Here is a 20,736-nt window from a genome sequence, read left to right as displayed (position 1 = left end):
CTTCACCCATGCATTTGGCGCATCGTCTTTTTTTTTTTTTTTTTTTTGCCCTGCTGCATGTGATGCACCTTCTCGGTGACCCCCCCCCCCCCCCCACCCCCCAGACAATCAGCCTTCTTTAAACCCAAAATCAACCCGAAACCTCGGATCGGTGTCCAGACGCACACACTTCTAAATAAAAATCACGCGCACACGTCTCCACAAGGGTATCAGTCTCCCTCCCCTCCCCCGTTTGTATCAATCAGTATTCTGCTGGAAGCTGCACGCGCACGTACCTTCAGACAAACAGATCTATGAAGACGGGCTCGCAGTTGCTTTGATGGGAGGCGGAATAAAAAAAAATAATGATTTTCAAAAATGTCACATGTCGGACTGAGCCGCGCTGCGTCCTCTCTCCATCCACATGGATCCGTGCCCGAACAGCCCAGATGATTCCTCCTCCACCACCTCCTCTTCCTCCTGCTGCTGCTCGGGGTTTCCACCCAGAGACACAAACCCGGTCCAGCCCGTGCCCGCGGTCCTCAGAGGCGAAACATGAAGCTGAGTCCGAACGGGAGTGGCGAGGCGCGTGACGGCGCGAGGATTAAACTGCGCGTTCTTTATCCCTCTTTTTTACCCTAAATCCTTTGTTCATCGCTGCGAGTCCAACAGCGGGCATGAAAACGTGTCGAAATCCTGCACAGAGTGTGTCCCCCCCTCACAACAACAAGCGGGTCCTCCCCTCTCCGGTTTGTTGCTGATTCTGTCACTGCTGCTCCAGCTGCAGCTCTCAGACTGACACTGCGCTGTGCGTAACGTGCGTAAACATAATCCACACACACGAAGTGACAGCTCTCCAGGAGGAGACATTTCCTCCTCTGATAAATGTTCTTACTGACAGGTGATCACAGTTTGTTGGCACTGATTGCAAACAAACATGACAAATGTTGTCATGTTTAAAAATGAGTTGACTTAGTTTTCCAGATGCAAAATGCAGGTACGCAGTGGATGTAAACAAAGCACTTGGCTGAATGTGGCAAAATGGAAGCTTGAGTCAAATAATGAGCTACATTAGGATATCATTTATGCTGCACAGCAGAGAAAGACTCAAAAATCAAGGAAATTATTTTTGGAAACAAAAACTTTTATTTATTTTATTTATTTATTTTTTATAAACGTCTATAATAACCCTGATGCATGCTCAAGGATCAGGTAGAAAAATCTAAAAAAAACAAACTTATGTCAGGTCCTCTTGGGTTCAAAAACATGCATCTTCATCCCACTGCCGAAACCCGGGATCGAACCAGGGACCTTTAGATCTTCAGTCTAACGCTCTCCCAACTGAGCTATTTCGGCGCGTTGACGGCGACGTTGTAGATTATTTACAAATGCGTCTTCTTTAGTCGTCGGGATTATCAGGAATTTGTCCAGAGGATATAACTTAACTTTCTTATGATGGCCATTTTCCAGCGCTGACGCGTTAAACTTTACTTACTACCCATTGCTCTCTCATTTTGAGATGACAGACAACCAGGCATCAGTTCCAAAACTTAGATTTATTTTCTTGTTAAATATTGACGTTCTCAATTTGTATAACTGGCTTAAACCACAGCAGCAGCGTTAGGTCCATTGTGATTATTCCACAAAGATCAAATGCAATGTTATAATTTATTGTAAATGCTTCAAGTAGACTATTGCAACATCTTATTTAAATTGCATTCAATTTGAAGCTTTGTCTTTTTCAGCCTTGATTTGCGCATCTCCATAGTCTTGATACAGCAACAACTGTGATGCTTATTATTTCCCAGTTTCTTCACATGCTTGTTGCCCCAGCTGCTTCAGTCGATCTAACAGGGCTTTCAGTGGTGGAACCCCCACAGGCCCCTCTACCACCCCCTCCTCTCAGATTCCCATCCCAAACTGATGAGCAACTCACTGGAAGTTCTTGGTAGACATGTTGTCACAAGTTCTCCAAAATCTTCATGAGCCTGACTGTTATTTATGTAAATGCCCGTTCAGCATTCAAACTACTGTCCCAATGCACACTCAACAATCCAGGTGGATAAATCTAACAAAGTTAAATCAGGTCCTCTGGACAGATTATTTTTTTGTTGAAACCTTTCATCTTTTATCCAAAACTTCAGTCTGAGGAACTGCAAACAAACAGTCTTATAATTTACACCTTCTCAAAGATCAACCAGTTTGTTGGTGACAACCAAAACTAGCCGTTCATATGCAAAAGGAGGGCCATCAGCCTAATAATTGATTGTTAGTGCGCTGATAGCCACTTGCTATTCACAGAGGGCTGAGTGATACTGGCAATAACAGCATTGTAAGTGGGCGCCAGTTGAGCCTGGAGGCCTCCGCCCATGTTTAACAATGGACGGTTTCTCTTCTCAAAGGTGGCTTCCTTCACTCCTCTCAAACCAGCATTCCTCTCGATGAAATGAACATCTTCATCACTGAAAGAGTGACCTCTGACCTGTAGATGAGTGTAAACCACAGAATCCCGGCCTGATGATGTTGATCTTCTGTACTGGGCCAACAGTTTGGCCAGTGGCTGTTTAGTTTTCTCTATGTAAGACTGATCACAGCCCTTCACTGAACAGCTTACACAATATTACTACCACTACTTCTGTGTGTCACATTTCCTGTTTTAGCCTCTCTGCACTGACTGCCTGTACAGTTTAGGATTCATTTCAAAGTTCTTTTATTTGTTTTGAAAGCTTTAAATGGTCTTGCTCGGCCTTATTTCACTGAGCTGCTACACCCCTACACGCCCTCTCATTGTCTCAGGTCAGCAGAGCAGCTGCTCCCGAGAGTCCCAACAAAACGAACGCTTCAACGGGGTCGAGCTTTCTCTGCTGCTTTGAGCATCAGACAGGCGTCCTCCGTCTGTTTTTAAATCACTTCTTAAAATCCATCTCTTCTCCTTGGCTTTTGACACCACATGTTGATTTGATCTATCCATCCATCCATCCATCCATTATCTTTATCCGCTTATTCCATTTTTTGGGTCACGGGGTTCACCGGTGCCCATGTCCAGCAATCACTGTGCGAGGGTCGGGGTACACCCTGGACAGGTCTCCAGTCCATCACAGGGACACATAGAGACAAACGAAACAAACCATTCACTCTCTCACTCACGCCTAGGGACAATTTAGAGTTACCATTCAGCCTCACATGCATGTTTTTGGTCTGTGGGAGGAAATTGGAGTACCCGGAGAAAACCCACGCATGCACTGAGAGAACATGCAAACTCCACCCAGAAAGGCCCCCGGACCAGGATTTGAACCAGGAACCTGCTCGCTGAGAGGCAGCAGCTCTACCAGTTGCACCACCACGCTGCACTATTTTTAAACAATTTAATTTAATTGATTTTACATGTTTTTAGTTTGCTTTTAAATGTTTTTATTATGTACGGGTGCACATGTACTGTTGGTTTTATTGACCATAACTTCTTTGGTCCTAAGCTAGTTTAAAGTGTTGTATAAATAAAGCTGGTATGGATTGGTATACTTTGTGCTATTTTAGTCGTTCGTATGTTAAAAGTTTCAACTCATTCAGAAAATGGGTACTGCGACTTTTAGCTTTTGTAACTTTTATACTTTTTCAAATATTCTGATTTATTTTATTTACAAATATTTTCCCATAAAAATGACATCTCATCAGTTCCTCTAAAATGTTGTTCCATTAGTCTTCTAATGCTACTTTGAAATTTATAGCTACTGTTCAGATGTTTTAGCTATTTAAATTTTTTTTTTTTTAATTAATAGTGTTTTGCTACTTTTAGCTATTAGTCAGCTTTTTGATTTTTTTAGCTAACCTTTTGCAACTTCTATAAAGTTTTACTTTTTGCTTTTTAATGAGCTTTTTGTTACATTTACTTTTTGTCTGTCCTTTTGCTACTTTTGACCTTTAGCATTTTTATACTTAGTGTTTTTCGCCTTTTAGCTTTTAGCTAATGTTGCTTTTCTTTTTAACTACTCGGTTTCAGCTTCTTCCACTCATTTCAGTACATTTTTCAGCACTCAGCATTCTCACTACATTTTGGCACCAACTTTGTTTAGTAAAATATGAGTTAGTCGCATCATACCCTCATTTTACAGATCTGTATTTTGAACGAGCTTTGTCTCAAGTTGTTTCTCTTCTGCTTTGCTTTTCATACGCTCACATGCTCATAACCTCCTGCAGAATGGAGCAACATATATTCTCTGTGCAGCATAGGAGGCGGATCATATGGCAGCTGAGGATGTGAGGCTAATCTGACAGGTGCAGGCCGAGAGAGTGACAGCATGGGAAGAGGGGGTGGAGGAAGACCCTGTGGAGGAGGGTCACTGCTGGAAACAGGAGCATTCAGAGAGATTAATGGTTCTTTTACTCATCAGCACACAGGCCCTGGCAGTATATCTCCAAGGCCACTATCCTCATCTTTTTATATGAGGCACGAGAGATTTGAGAAGCAGGAAGTCATTGTGCAATTGTGCACACTTAATCACTGCAAATTGATTTGAAAGAACATCCCAAAATTATCAGGCTAGAATTATAGGGTAATTAAAAAACTTATTACCATGTAATTACTGGGTATGAAGGCATTGAATTTGATGGTTTTTAAAATTATTTTATTTTTTGCACAGCATAGACTGGTCCACTTAGTGTATTGTGGTGTGTATAAACAAACCTATTACGCCCAATAACTTGCTCATGTTTGATAAATATGCAGCTAGAGCCTCTATAATTGGTGTGACAATTGCTACATTTTTATCATCAAGATGAAAAATGGACTCTGTCTGTAATTTGTAGTTCTAAAACAAACACCTGCATCAGATTAAATCTGCTGATTAGTCTTCAGTTGAACATGAGTGCTCACACCTTGGAGAGCTGTGGCACAAAGAGGATTGACCCAAATCATGGCTCCAACTCAAGAACTGACCATTGAAACAAAGGAGAGGATTACGTACCATCTTTAAGAAGATGTTGGTTGTTCTCAGTCTTCTGTGTCTAGAATCTGGACCAAGTAGGTCATGGTTTGTAAAAAAAAAATTGCCCATAAAATATGGGATATACATAGAAAACTCAAACAAAAGCCATTATGAATGCCCAAAAATAAACTTAAGGAATGATGAAGATGACAGCCTGAAGCAAACCTGTACGTTTCCAGTCATTGATGGTTTGGGCCTGCATGCCAGGTAAAGGCACAGGGGAGACAGCTGTCATATCTCTTTGATAAACGATATTTTCTTCTTTCATCAGTTGAAAAAACATTTGGTGATGATGACTTCATTTCTGAGATGATAATGCATCTTGTCACAGAGCAAGGGCATGAAAATGTTCCTTCAAGAATATATATAATGTCAACAGCTGGCCCAGATCTCAAGCCAGTAAAAATTTGAAGAAAATGATCAATGTCCAGTCTCCAACCTGCAAAGCTAATAGTTCTACCGTGACAATGTTTTTCTCATGATTCCATAACTTCTTTCTCAAATTTTAGTGATTCCATTTTTTTCCTTCTTTATCTAAAAAAGATAATTGTGACTCACAACAAAAACTATTTCTTTCTATTTTTTATTGTTTCCTAATGTCAGAAGTTTGGTAGGTTTGTTGCCATGTGTTGTTTTTTAAATACAAAATTAAACAATTGAAGGAACATCCTTCAAGAGTGGTTATTCTATTGTTTCCACCCACAGATTTAATATTGTTCAGAGAGGAGAAAAAACAAAAAGAGTCAGGGAAATCCAACAGAGGTTTAGGCCTTAATAAACTTCCAAAGACACATATGACAAGTTGAATCCATGTTTATGTTTTGTTTATATTCTGATTTGTATGTTTTTAAGTTTATTATTGTCATAAACATGCATCAGGATGTCATAGAGACAGATCACAATGGATTTTAGCTTCCCATGTTAAGGCTCTGAATACTTTCTGTTATTCTCATACAGTAGTCCCTCGTGACTTCGTGGTTCGACTTTTACAGACTCGCTCTTTCACCGTTTTTCAACGATTGTCAACTTTAATATTATTCACATGATTGGGACATTATGGGATTAAAAAGTTAACAAAAAAAAAAATATTCGGACAGGCACGCTATTTTGTAGTTTTCTTTCAATAAGCCTACACCGTAAGGCCATTCAAAGAACTACACTACCCAGAAGACAATAGTGCTTCCGGCCGCTGCTTTCTGCCAAAACGGAGTGAAAGTTTTTATCCGATCCGAACCTGACTAAAACGCTTGGTCCTTATTCATAGTGACTTCGGCGCTCAGTGGATGCAGAGAGCTGCATGGAACCGACCAGGAATTGGATCAGGACTACTTCCAGCCTCATCAGTCAATCTGAGAGCTGCTTGCCGGCACATGAGGCCTCTCAAGCGAGGAGGTACTGCTTGGAGGTCCGGTGTCTTCTCTGGAGCTAACCTAGGCTTTTTCATTCGGATCCCTCTGGATTATTTGGACTCAGTCGGGACCATTGTGTGGTTTTGTGCTGGCTTTATGAAGGTCCGGCTCTCTCTAAAAGCATCTTGGTGCTCACCAGCTGCAGAGAGCCGATCAGAACCGGACCAGATCGGGACCAAGGCTGGTGAGTCCCCATATAAAATTTTGCAGTACTGTACAGTACATTTACATATGTTGTTAAAATGATGTTGGTTTAAGAGTTTGGAACATTGCAAGAGTGTGGGAAGGGTTTTTAAAGCCTTAAAATACATAGAAATACTAAAATAAATGTTGCGTTCCTACTTTGCAGTTTTTCACCTATCACGGGGATGTCTGGAACGTAACTCCTGCGATAATGGAGAGACTACTGTATTCTAACTGTAAGATAAAATCTTAATCTAAGACTTCCTGTATAATTCTAGCTCAGACAGTGATTGAATATTTGCATTAGCTTGGGGCTCATACATTTGTATATTGTTGGAAAACTTCTGCCCAAATCATAAAAAGGTGGCAAGCTGTCTCTGGATTAATCTGGACATGTGAGAGGCCCTGTCACTTCCTGTCTGATGTAACGTTACTCTTTGGCTCAGCCTGGTGAGTTACTGTCCTTTAACTAAAGAAGCAGGTCCTGTCGGTTACGATTCTTTTTAAATTGTATCAATGTTGAGCTTTTTAAGTCTCCTAGCATCTAAAATTGTAGTCTCTGGTGTTTTTCCCCTCCCATTCTTTCCTCTCCGGAGGTTGACTTGTCTAGTCAAGACCTCGCTTGGCTTCGAACAACAAAACGCACCTTCACAGCGGGGGGTGGACGCCATACATGCCTGCATGCTGCATCTGTTTCCAGTAACAAGCGTCAGACTGAGATCCTGTGACTTCACAGGATGTATTAACTATGACAGGATGCAGGTGTCTGGAATTAGCAGGAAGAGAGTCTAATTTTAAAGAGTAAGATTATTTCCAAAGACACGTTCCACCGTAAACAGAGTGAAATGGATCCAGAATAAAAGTGAGGTAAACTGGACGGTCTGGTGTGGAAATAAAACGTCAGCTGATTCATAATTTTTCAAAGTTTGGACCAAACAATAAAGACTTACATTATAAGATGCAGGACTGAGCAGGTGAATTTACAGTCCTGTGCAAAAGTCTTGGATTGCACTTTTTTTTTCATATTTAGCTTCTAAGGAGACAGATACCTTTTAATATTTTAAAGTGGAATATTGTTCAGTTGAAGGTCTTTCAAAGTTTTATTTGAACTTTGACCGTTCAGAATCTGACCATCCCAGATAAATGTTTTAAGTCACTTCATCTCTGGCATATTAATCCTATATGTGTTGAAAGTCTCCTAAACCCAAGAGATGAACCAGCGTTGTGTCAACTGGTTACTTATGTAGTTACTTAAGTAGATTTGCATGATTAAGAGTTTAAATGGAGGCATTAACACACGCACGCACACACAAACTTGGTGTTATCTGATCTTTTTAAACTGCGTTGATCATTGTGCGCTTGTTTTTATTCAGTCAGCCTTGAAGACCCTGCTGCCAACTGGTCAGGTCTCCCAATGGTCCAAAACAGGATTTAACCATCATGGGGTCAGTGCTAGGCCAACAGGATTCACCTTCATCCTCCATCATTCAGTCATCAAGTCCACTCGTTGGATGTGACATGTTGTCTTTAAAGCCTGTCTGAACAACTGGGCCCAGTTCTGGTCTGATGGGAACAAACAATGTTGTTATTTCACTCACAGCTTCCTCCAGTGTTTTTAATTATTTTATTTTTCAAGTTACATTTTTATGCTAATTTATGAGACAGCTAACACAAAAGTTGGAATCATCTGCTAACCGAACATGCATGTTATTGGACTGTGTGAGGAAACTGCACATGTGCGCAGGTAGAACAAGCCATCTCCTTACAGAAAGACCCCCAGCCAAGTCTCTAACCCAGGACCTCCTTAATGTGAGGAGATAACACTCAGGCCGGCTGCCATGTTGGAATTACAACTGTCTTTCCAAGTCAGAGGAGGTACATTTTCTGTACTGTTCATTAGTTTGTCTTTTTGTGTGCAGTATAAATGTATGATGAACTTGGTCATTGTTCAGAATAAGAGTAGTTTAGTTTAACTCTGTCATGATGAACAGCGAGCAATATGCATTTCTTCAAGGAACACTGGGCCTTTAGATGTGGAAGTCTTGTCTCCATTGTTTTCATCTGTGTCTCTTCAGCTGGGATTTCGTTTATAATATTATTGTTCCCTCTTCCTTAGTCCATCTGTCTGGTTCTCCACTCCTCTTCCTGTCTGACCTGCATCATATGAATCATAAAATGGAATCATAAAAAGATTTTTCATGCACAACCTGCCTGGGTCCGGCAGCTCCTTAAGTTCTCATAAATGTATTCAAGTCTTTTGTTCCTCCAACCTCCTGCCTCTTGCATTGTTCTTTTGGGTCCCTCCAACCCCTCTTTCATAATTTCATAACATTTAGATCATTAGAGTATTGAGATCGGACTGCCTCCAGCTGTGCCAGTGGTGCTAATTATATTTAGCATGCTAACATGCTGCTCGGATCATGAGCATCACGGGCTCTGCAATATTGCTGCGAAATGTTGAAATATTTACAGCGAGCGTTTTTGGTATACAGTCTCAAAGTGCTGAGTCACTTCTTTTATATCTTCAGGGTCCTTTTTTAAATGACTTGGCCTAAAATAAAAGTTTTTAATGCACCTAAAATGGCAGAGATTACCATTAAAACGTGCAATAGGAAGGGTCAGTAAAGGGGAGCTGAGTGCTGAGGCGAACAGATACTGACCTACGTCTACAAAAGTTGTCAAACCAGTCGGGGAGAAATTAGACTTCAGCAGAGTTATATAAACATCTTCAGCTTGTCTCATTCTTTTTCTTTCAGCTGCTTTCCTCCAGCCTAAGCTGTAACCTCCTGAGATCTTGTGTTACCTTCACCCTTCTGAGCAATTACCCAGCCAAGAAGAAGCTGCTGTGGCTGGCACTGGGCAGAGTCTGCAGCGGGAGGGGGAGCCTGACTGAGAGTCTGGAGTTTGTGAAGTCCTGAGAAGAAAAAAGGATTGGGGATGTGGATTTTGGGAACGAGATTATTAGGCGACATCAGAGGCGTACTTTCACAGGTAGCTAGCTGCACACTCACTAAACCCAAATGTGTGTGGAATCAGACATCACACAGACAGATAATCCTCCTCAAAGTCCCCCCAAATAAGCACATTATGAATACAAATAAACATGCATGCGCACACACAGACACACAAACAGGGCAGAAAGGATTTGAGGTCACTGCATGAAACCATTTGTCGGCTTTTGGGGAGAATTGAGGATTACTGATACAGTAGGGCACTTGTCAGATGTGGCCACATGCCGCTCTCATTTTAAAATTTTAGTTCATCGGTCCAACAATGTTCAGTCAGGTCATCTGGCCCGTTTCTTTTTTATTTTTGATGAGACGTTTCATCCTTCATCCAAAGGACTTCATCAGTCCGAGAAGCCACAAACAAACTTTGATGTTTTGAACCACTTTGACTACGGCTTCCTCAGAGGAGTTGAAGACGGAGAGGGCGGGCCCCAGAAACCATCTTATCACCAGCAAACTAGTTGGTCCGTTACATATGTGTGCTGCTTGTGGGACTGAGTTTGTTTGTGGCTCCTTGGACTGATGAAGTCCTTTGGATGAAGGACGAAACGTCTCAAACAAAATAAATAAATAAAAACATCCAGAAGACCTGAATGAACATTGTTGGATTTTTTTATCTGGATTATTGAGCATGAACTTTGATGTTTGGTTCATCAACATTTTGAACTTTGACACTGAGCATGTCCTTCCAGCACTGCTGTTGTTCAAGGTATTCATTGCAATGTCACAAAGAGTGGTCAAAAATATGACCATAAAGTAACCAAATCCACACAGTTTGTTCAACGGTTGACGTGTCCTTAAATTATAAAACAAACTAAGTAAAAATGTGAACAGATGGCAACTATGTGTTAGTTTACTTATGGAAACAGTCAAAGTGTCTGAAATGAGGTCAACAATGGCGGCACGGGGCTGTTTATGATTTAGACAGTTTTCAGGTATTGATATATATTTTTGTTTAAACTTGAGTAATGTAAGTAGATACTGTACTGTAAATAGTCTGCCATTCTCAATGTTCCAATACATATTGAACATTATTATTGATATTGTTTATCTTATTTCTTATATATTGTGTTGTTTATTAACATTTAGGAACTTTTGTGTGAAATCTTTAAATCTTTTAATCTTTTTATCTGTTGCTGCTGATACACTGGAATTTCCCATCCGTGGGACAATAAAGGCTGTTTCTATTCTATTCTATTCTATTCTATTCTAGATAATGTGTAAATGAGTTTTAATCTACATCATTTGGAATGGTTCAGGATAAACTTTTTATCTTTTATTTTGAGTACCTTTTAATGTTTTTTTTACTTATGGCCACTGAACTAAAGGTCCGTCAGTCTGTCCATGTGAATGTATGGTTTCTTTCCTGTGATGGCATCTCCAGCAGGTCTCTCCTCCAGACTGCTAGGCTGTTGCTCATCAGCAGGTCTTTTTCTATCACTGTATCTCAGCACTTTCTCAGTTTGTCCAACAACTCTCACTCAGCCCCCCTTTTTTCCTTCTCAGCATTCTCATCACGTCCTCGCCTCCGTGTTTGCTCAGATTTTAGGTTTGGCTCAGAAAATCAAAAGAAACCTGTGCAGTGGTTTGGGATGTCCATATAACCTGCTGAAGACAGCTGTCCAGAGCAGATGGAGTGCAAGTTTGACCACTTCTTGCTCAGCGTGCGTTTTCACGTGCCTCTGTAAGATCGATCATGTTAATTAAGCAAGAATAATGAGAGAGTGAGACCATTCTAAGGAAGGAAAGGTTTCTCTCTAATGAATCTCTGCTGGAAGGCTCAGGAAAGAAGCACAGCCATTTTTGGGAGCAAGGAGCCATCTCCTTGGTGAGTACCATGGCAACAGCCTAGCGTGGGCCCCAGCTTTCCTGAGATGTCCTTTTCAAGCTCCCATTCTAAAGTGGCAGCCCAGTTGTTTTTTTTGTTTGTTTTTTGTTATGCGATATCTTTTGCTCTCTCTTGGCCATTCTTCTGTCTTCTTCTTTTCTCTGCCATCCTGACATGGTCCTGGCCTCGTTCAGCAGTGAGGCTGTGAGAAGACCTTAGAGGGTGAGTGTCCGTGGGAAAATGTTGCCAGACAACACAATGGTATGTGACAAGGAGGGACAGCTATTATATAGCCTGCGTGGGGCAAAAGGGGAACCTATTATAATGAATAAATTATATACCCGTATTTTCCAGCGTATAAATTGCAATTTTTTTGCATAAATTTGTCAGTCCTGCGTCTTATAGGCTGAAGCGACTTATATATGTTTTTTTCCATATTCATAATGCAATTTTTGACTGACGCTTTAAATTTCTAAGAACTGCAACAGTGAGTCCTCCCGTGCGCGCTCACTTCACTCAGCTGGTGCAGGCGGAGGAACGCTGGAGAGCTAGTGGCTCTGGCCGTGACGGATGGATGGCGTCATGTCGCCCAGGCAAAATGAAGCTGTTTTGACCATTAAAGTGCATTTATTAAAGAAAAGTTAAACTGACACACCTTTACTATAATGTCAAGCAAACAAATAATTGTTTTTAAGTGTTACTCTTGTTAAATTTCTAAGAAGTGCAACAGCGAGTCCTCCGTGCGTGCTCACTTTGCTCAGCTGGTGCAGGCGGAGGAACGCTGAAGAGCTAGTGGCTCTGGCCGTGATGGATGGATGGATGGCGTCATGTCGCCCAGGCAAAATGAAGCTGTTTTGACCATTAAAGTGCATTTATTAAAGAAAAGTTAAACTGACACACCTTTACTATAATGTCAAGCAAAGAAATAATTGTTTTTAAGTGTTAATCTTGTTAAATTTCTAAGAAGTGCAACAGCGAGTCCTCCGTGCGCGCTCACTTTGCTCAGCTGGTGCAGGCGGAGGAACGCTGAAGAGCTAGTGGCTCTGGCCGTGATGGATGGATGGATGGCAACACACCACCCAGGCGAAATGAAGCTGTTTTGAACATTAAATAAATGCATAATAAGCGTGACGGGTCAGCAGTGATGCATAATAAATGCAACTTATACACCGGAAAATATGGTAAGCTGATCATTTTCACTGTGTACACAAGATATAAACACTTTACCTTTCTAATCAAGAACCAACAATTAACTCTCTATCTTTAGGTCCCGGTTTTTATTTCTCAGTTATACTATTTTATGTTTGCCCTTATGGAACAATCCACCATAAAGTTGGTCTTATATACTAATAATACGTCTTCCTCCAGTAGATAAAGAAAACCTCTCTGCAGGACATTTATGACTGGTTTGTACTCAAATACATACATTATTTTATCTATTGACAGAACACACCAAGTCCCCATATGAAGACTGATTCATTTTATACATTTATTTGTTGATTAAAATTCTAAATAATGTCTTCAAGGGTTAAATGTGCTGCGTGTTATCATTGACTGTACATCTACAACCGATCGATTAAATGTTTGAGTCAACTCAGTTAAAGATGCCACCACTGCTAATCAATCTTAGTCTACACAAAATTGGCTACATCTTATTTAGTTATACAGATATTGAGCTAAATTTGGCATGGTGGTAGCTGAGAGTGATCCTCAGCACATGTTTCAGGTGCTAACAGATCACATGATGTAATTTGCTGTGGATCGTGCTGAACATCATTAAGAAGGTTGGACCAAAACGGCTTTAACTCTTCGATCTCTCAAAATAAGATCATCTTCATTTGAAACTCTGGCATGAAATAATAATAATACGGATTATTTCATGAAATACTAGGAGTTTATTTTTATTTTGCTTTTCAAAATAGATACAGAACTATAAATCTTAATGAAGTATATATTGTTTTAATGTAACAGTCATTTTCTCTGTATTTTTTTCTCATGCTGCTCGCCGCATAAATATCAGTTTTATTTACCTTAGAATATAATTAACAATAAAATATTGAACAATCACGCAATAGAACAGGGGTGTCAAACTCTTTTACAAAAGGGGGCCAAAATCAAAACCGTTTTGAAACTAAGGGCCAATTTCAGAAACTACATTAACTCAAATCAGATACCCGACATCTTTTCTTGGTCACAGGTTCCTCAACAAAAGTTTGATTGGTCTCATTTGACATTTTCTGTTGTGCTTTCAACAATGTAATCAAATATTACTGTAAAAAAATTCAAGAGATAAAAGTATTTTACTTTTCACATCATCTTGGGGGCCAAATAAGATGTCAGTGAGGGTCACATTTGGCCCCCAGACCTTGAGTTTGACACGTATGTGTTAAGAGTACTTTATTGACATTTATCAATTTTTAACATACAACTGAATGACAAACATGACACCATCATTTAAAAACCGCATAGTACTTCTGCAAAAACAGCTTTCACTCCTATAAGTACCGAGAAACTTTTAAAATGCTACAGGCATCAGGACATCACTGACATCATATGGACACACAAACAAACCTGCTTTACTTTCACCATCCTTGTCGGATATGCAATAAACTGTAGCTTATAAACGATGTACATAACAGATTAACTGTCATAGGATCAGAACTAAAAGAAAAGGGGTTCAGTTCTGAGCCGGTCAGCTTCAGTACTGCAGACAGCACAGTGGGTTCACCAGTACACAGCACAGTCAGGCTCCTGACATTTCAGCACCTTGGTCAACTTATAGATTCTGACCAACACAAAGTCCGGTCAAATAAAGTGTCAGTAGCTCAGGCAGACACGAGCCAAATACACAACGGCCCCGGACTCTGTGCTGTTGCTGCTACAGGAGGCCAGCAGAGCAGAAATATATTTCCATCACTGTTAGATGTTTGACTTTAGAACTGGTTCTAACTAGGCCCAGCCTCACAGAGCTGTTTATATCATTTCATGCTTTATTATCTGACTGTGAGATAAAAATATATACTGCGGACATGAATTTATCGATCCATATTTTTCTTGTCACTTACAATCCTCTTTGATGACGACTGCCACATGGTGGCTATTTTAAAATGTTGATTTAACAGTACTATGTTGGTGTTCACTCTCAGCTGCCACCATACCAAATTTCAGCTCAAAATAGCAACAACAACAACAAAAAAAATCTAGTTATAGTCAGGTTTTTGTTCTTTTAAGCTATGGTGACCATCTTGGATTGTTGATTTGGATTCAGTATGAGATGGAGAAGGTTTTCAGCTATAACCTCGCCAAATGTCAGCTCTATGTGTAAAAATAGCTGAGTTAAAGCCATTCAAATGCAGCTTTGGTGGCCATCTTGAATGTTTTATTTAAATTATTTATTGGGCATTGCTCTCATCTACCACCACACCAAATTTCAGCTTAAATGGCTGATTTACAGGATTTTTCATTTTTAGCTCAGGTAGGCATCTTGGATATTTGATTTGCAACCAGTCTATGAAAAATGACTAATAAAGAATGGCGTCTTTGTTTGCAAATTACATCGCCATGGTAACTCGAAACGCCAACAAAAGTAATAGCGCACATCACGGTGCAGAGCCGGTCGTTTTGATATAATTTAGTGGAGGTACATGTTGTGGTTCGGGTCTCATTAAAGTTTACAGAAGAGTAAGATGTAAAGTTAACCTTGTCGGGTGGATAATAATAAGTGGCTGCCTTACTAGGCAGTCCCCAACTACTGGTTAAAACATACTGGTGTGTGTGTAGTCTAGGCAACATTATTTATTTTATTCAGTTTTGTAAATTATGTGCATTAATATCCATGTTTTTGTGTTTGAGTCTTCACATTTATGTTTTGTCCTTAAATAATCAAACACATACATTTTCTATGAATGCTTATTTATGTCATTCAGAAACAATGACAGAAGTAAAAAAAATGGTTTAATAGTTTATTACATTCATATAACAGTAATAGGAGTTTTATAAGGTGCATGTCAACCCGTACAGATGTTGTTAACATATAACATCACGTAAACATTAGAAGCTCACATCACAAACATGCTGAATAATTTACAAGTCTAACAGCAAGTTATGAGATTTACTGTTGATGTTAACAGAGAGCCACCATGTGGATAAATGAGGAAGTGTAAAGCTAGAAGGGTTTATTTGATGTCTTTTAAAACACACATTATGCTAATAAAGAGTTTGAGCTAAACGAGAGAAAATGTACATTAGATTCCCTGCTTTTCCTAATTTACCTCCACATGACTTCATCTAACGTGAGCCCATGACTGACCGCAGCCAGCTGAGGTGGCGCGACACTTTTTGGAAGATGTATCCTTTACTGCATTCGGCCCCCTCTGGCTGGATCACCACCCCGGTGAGGAAGAACACATCTCTGTACAGTGTAAGCAGGGGGCTGCCGGAGCTCATGGTGCAGTCCGCATTGGGTCGTGGAAACGTGCAGCCCATTTTGTTGGTCATCAGCGTGGGGTGTGTTTTCACACACTGAGGCAGCTGTTCGTACTTCAGGTGGTTAAGAGTGAGCGAGCTCTGGAAAACAGGCCCCTGCTCCGTGGTTTTCCAGCCGGTGACAACAGCTGGGAGCTCTCCTGACATCAAGATGCTCTCAGCAAAGTCCCTCTCAGGCAGGCAGGCGGCAACGATGTTCATCTTAAACACTATACGGTTGCGGAGCTCGATCACCGCCAAATCGTTGTCAGGACGGCCTTCCACGTAACGAGGGTGGACATGAACTAATTTTGTGTACAGCGTCTGCCCGTCATCTCTGATGCTGCGTTTCCCTGAGGAGGAGCAGGCGAGGACAGACAGCATTAGAGAACAGCTGACTCTTTAGTTCTTCGTGTTGTGCAGAGTTATATCTGCATTTACAGCATGTTGTAATTTAAACATAATAATTTTCTAACCGTGTGTTAAATGTAACAACAGTTCTTTGATAACTTTCCTTCCATTTAGTCTCCATTTAATTTAACACTGTTGTATTTACACTTTACGAATTTGTAAATACTTATTTACTCTGATGAGTTTCTGACAACTTTGACGAGTACATTCTGTAAAAGATAGTGCACTTTATTACAAAATTACTAAATATTTTATTTTGAAAGTGTAGAAGTCTCTGTGGAAATAAGCAAAATGTAAAACGCTCCTAAATAAACTTCATGGCAATTTAGCTCCACCACAAATTAGAACTCCATGACAAATTATTATTTATTAATGAGTACTTTCTAAACGGTTAACTAATATTAATTCAATATAACGATTTTACAAATTTAACACATATTTTTGTTAGTGTTAAATTAAATTAGGAAATAAAACAGCAAACATCTGCAACAGTCTCTCAGATGTATTGATTCAGTAATTTGTTCCTTGGGACTGCTTAGATATTTGTTGATCATGTAAATAATTGATACACAGTAGTCCCTCGCTACTTCGCAGTTCGTTTATCGCAGACTCGCTCTATCGTGGTTTTTCAAAACAAGATTGGACACGACACACAACTGGCAGATTGATGGATGAGCTGCACGATCGGCATGGAATTTTTATTTAAAATAAATTATTTTTAAATTATTTAGCACCTCTGTGCAGCCCACACTGCAGGATACACTTCCTGCTGCAGCTGATCAGCTGATCTCTGTGCAGAACGAAGAAGTGGGCGTGACCAAGAGCACTTGCAGGTGGCTGAAAGCAGAGGAGGCAGGGAGCTGAAATAATGACACTCTGTGCTCTTTTAGAGCGTTTAGAGTTTAGAAACATTGTTTAAAATGTTGCAAGAGTGTGGGAAGGGTTTAAAATACCTATATATATATATATATATATATATATGTGTGTATTTATATAAATACCAAAATAAACTACTACTTACTACTTGTACTACTATTCCTACTTAGCGGTTTTTCACTTATCGCGGGTCTTCAGGGTATGGATCCACCATGATAAATGAGGGACTACTGTAATAAAGGTAATAAATATGAAAAAAATTAAGAAATGTGAATCATTTTTAGGTCACTAAACTGTGTTTGGAAGGGTTGTTTGCAAAAAATGCAAAGTATTATAAAGATCATAGTTTATATATTGGTTTGGTAAAATCACAAAAAAATAAGGATGTTAATCAGTTTGTATCTCTAAACATGATACATCCTCTACAGAGTCTGACACGTTATGTTTTATTGTGTTGAACAATTAAAAATACGAAGACCTGGCATCACAGCAGAACTTTCAGGTTCCTGATTTATCAGCCCGTTGTTATTTTTCTTAAATGTTTGGAAGAGAAAAACGAGGAGTGATTGGTTGCAATTTAAACTTTTCTACTAAAATGTCACTAAATCCAGTCCACTCTGGTAAAAACTTGTTTTGTCTATTTAGGGACAAATACGATTTCAAAATAGTACTTTGTATAACTTTTTGTTTAAAGAAACAAGCCCACACAGAACTGTGTGGCAACAAATGTGAATTTAAATACTTTAGGTGGGCTTACATACAGGGTACAAGCCAATGCATGTTTAAAAAAATATTTTCATAAAAATATATGATATTACCAGACAATTACAGGCTGAAAATCTCATTTTAAAACTTGAAAAGGCACATTTAGACTTTGCTCCACCCACCAAAATAATAAACTTGTTCTGGTGATGTTTTGGATCATGGTAAAAGTCCTTTCCAACCAGGGGATCTGATGCCAGTTGTTTTAGCTATTATCAGCAGAAGCAGTGTTAGAAGCTAAATTGTTTTTCAGTTTGTTTACTCACCAACTGCAACCTGGAACGAGGTGTGTTTGTTGGCACACTGGGCCGACGTCAGGATCAGGTTCTCCTTCAGTATGACTCCACTACAGAAACCTTCAGACAGTGACGTCATCAGCAGAGCCTGCAAACAGGACGAGAACGGTGTAGGAACAGGAGAATGTTCTACGTGCTGCGTGGGAGTGTGTTGCATCCTACCTGCCAAGGACACTCTGTGGACGTACAAGTTAGTCCTTCAAAGTTGCTCTGACTGTTGCTGGACTGTCTGCTGTTCCACTGACTCAGGCTGTTCACCTTTCCACAGGGGAACGTGACTGACAGAGAAACATCACAGTTAGTTTTATAGAGAGGCAAAAATGACTTTTTATTAAACAAATAATTAGTTTGTTCACAAGTAATGCAAAAATGTTTATATCCACTGACAATACAAAACAAATAAAAACAGAAGCTATCAATCTTCCTTTGCCCATCCCGTTACCATTACGTTTTTGTACATTTCTGTTTGTCAGCAAAATATCACTCAATCACGAGTTATTGAGTTCCCCGTTATTGTTCGTCATTGAAAGGAGAAAGATGAACAATAATGTTTTTGCACATGTTCATAAGTTTGTTTGTTTGTTTGTTAGCAAAATAGCTTGTGAACCACTAGACTAATTTTAGAGACTCTCAGAAAGTAATCATTGTGTACATCTGCAACTGATTCAAGCGACATGTGTTCTCCCAAGCAACACTAGGCCTTTTGGTATTACTGATTTTACTGTAAAAATATCTAGTTCTCTTTAAGGAAATTACTTTTAAAAAATGCAACAGTAAAAAAAAAAAAGATCTTAGTGAGACAGCTCCTCTTAGTTGTGTAAAGTCTATAATTCTCAGTTAAACTGATTGACTGAAATTAAAGTTCTCCATACTGACACCTAATGAGTGCCTATATAACTGATTTAAAAAAAAAAATCACACCAACACCTACATACAATTAAGAGTGTTTTTTTTTTTTTAATTTAAATAACCAATGACCTGTTTTAAAAAGCAGAAACAGATGCAGGAAGCATGTTGAAAAATAAAACATTTGGTAATGGGAACTTTTGCTTTAAGCATCCTAACAAACAGACCTGCCGGCTCACACTTGACCTTGTTCGAACGGCTGAGCTTCCACCCACGAGCGCAGGAACACTCGTAAGACGTGTAGCCCGGTTTGCAGAACTGCGAGCAGCCCTTGTTTTCTTCCAGAGTGCAAAGAGTCTCATCTGCATCATAAAACAGAGAGAGGAGATGGTGGCAATAACTCATGAATAAACAATGATTTCCACTGGCAGCCTGTCCTGAGTCCCTTTAACCTTTTTCACAGTGGACCCCGGTGAAACCAGACTTGCAGATGCAGTCGTAGCCGCCCACACTGTCCGAACACATGGCTCCATTCTTGCAGGGGTTCTCTGCACACTGATCTCCATCTAAACACAGAACAAGCCCGTGAGAAGACGGAACGCACTACTAATGACTGTGCAGTAATGGGGATCTCTTAATGGAGAACTCACCGATGTAAACTGACCAGAAAATATCCTGGAAGAGAAAATGCACAAGTGATCGCCCGTCAATTATTAAACAGAGGTAGAGGAGAGAAACGAAGAGCTAACTCAAGCTTACCGTGCGGTACGAGTCCTGGAAATACTTTCTGGCCTCCTCGTAGGTGCACACTTTCTCCATGCACGCCTGTTCCAAGGTGGAGGACGGCGTTCCCACATTCCTCTTCTGACGGGAGATTAGAGAGGTGGCCTTCTGCTTCTCCAGAAACACTGAGGAAGCAGTTCCCGCCTCGATGATTTCAAAATTACAAGGTGACAAACTATAAATAATATAAATTACAGTAGTCCCTCGCTACGTCGCGTTTCGTTTATCGTAGACTCGCTCGATCGTGGTTTTTCCAAATAAGATTGGACATGACACACAGTTGGCTGACTGATGGATGAGCCGCACGATCGGCAAGGAATTTTTATTTAAAATAAATTATTTTAAAGTATTTAGCACCTGCTGCACATTTGGGGAGTGGTGGCGCAGAGGTTAGAGAAGGTGGGCCTGTGATCGGAAGATCGACGGTTCACGCCCCAGTACCGACAACATCAAAAATGTGGGTGGGGTAGGTGAAACGCCCACACTTGCCCCCACCCTCATTCGCCCCACTCTGGGCCCATGAGCAAGGCCCTTAACCCCCATCTGCTCCCTAAACAGGTCTCTCTTGAAAATGAGTTCTCGTGGCTCAATGAGACTACCTGGATAAATAAAGGGTAAAAATAATAAATAAATAAAAAAAAACATTTGTGCAGCCCAGAGCTGCAGAAAAAGCTTCCTGCTGCAGCTGATCAGCTGTTCTCCATGCAGAGTGGAGAAGTGGGCGTGGCCAAGAGCGCTTGCAGGTGGCAAAGCGCAGACGAGGCAGGGAGCAGAGATCATGACATTCTTTGCTCTTTTAGAGCGTTTAGAGTTTAGAAACATTGTTTAAAATATTGTAAGAGTGTGGGAAGGGTTTAAAACACCTTTATATATATATATATATATATATATATATATATATATATATAT

General features: G+C 40.1%; 1 protein-coding gene and 1 non-coding gene across 2 annotated transcripts in view; both read right to left on the bottom strand.

Moving 5' to 3' along the window:
• Positions 1 to 1,262: 1,262 nt before the first annotated feature.
• On the bottom strand, positions 1,263 to 1,335 carry trnaf-gaa. Its single transcript has one exon. It is a non-coding gene; the product is annotated as a tRNA-Phe (tRNA).
• Positions 1,336 to 15,394: 14,059 nt separating this feature from the next.
• The window catches only part of proza (protein Z, vitamin K-dependent plasma glycoprotein a), a gene marked incomplete in the record, with an annotated part of 11,397 nt that continues 6,055 nt past the window's right edge, over positions 15,395 to 20,736 (bottom strand). Inside the window, 7 exon segments of the mRNA XM_037688373.1 lie at positions 15,395 to 16,206; positions 18,169 to 18,286; positions 18,361 to 18,476; positions 19,272 to 19,406; positions 19,497 to 19,610; positions 19,695 to 19,719; positions 19,804 to 19,952. Coding sequence (XP_037544301.1) covers positions 15,677 to 16,206; positions 18,169 to 18,286; positions 18,361 to 18,476; positions 19,272 to 19,406; positions 19,497 to 19,610; positions 19,695 to 19,719; positions 19,804 to 19,952 — 1,187 coding nt within the window.

The sequence above is a fragment of the Nematolebias whitei genome, chromosome 15 (assembly GCF_014905685.2).
Source record: "Nematolebias whitei isolate Nwh7 chromosome 15, NemWhi1, whole genome shotgun sequence".
NCBI lineage: Eukaryota > Metazoa > Chordata > Actinopteri > Cyprinodontiformes > Rivulidae > Nematolebias > Nematolebias whitei.
Note: the sequence above shows the minus strand (reverse complement) of the source record. Positions and strands in the feature narration are given on the sequence as shown.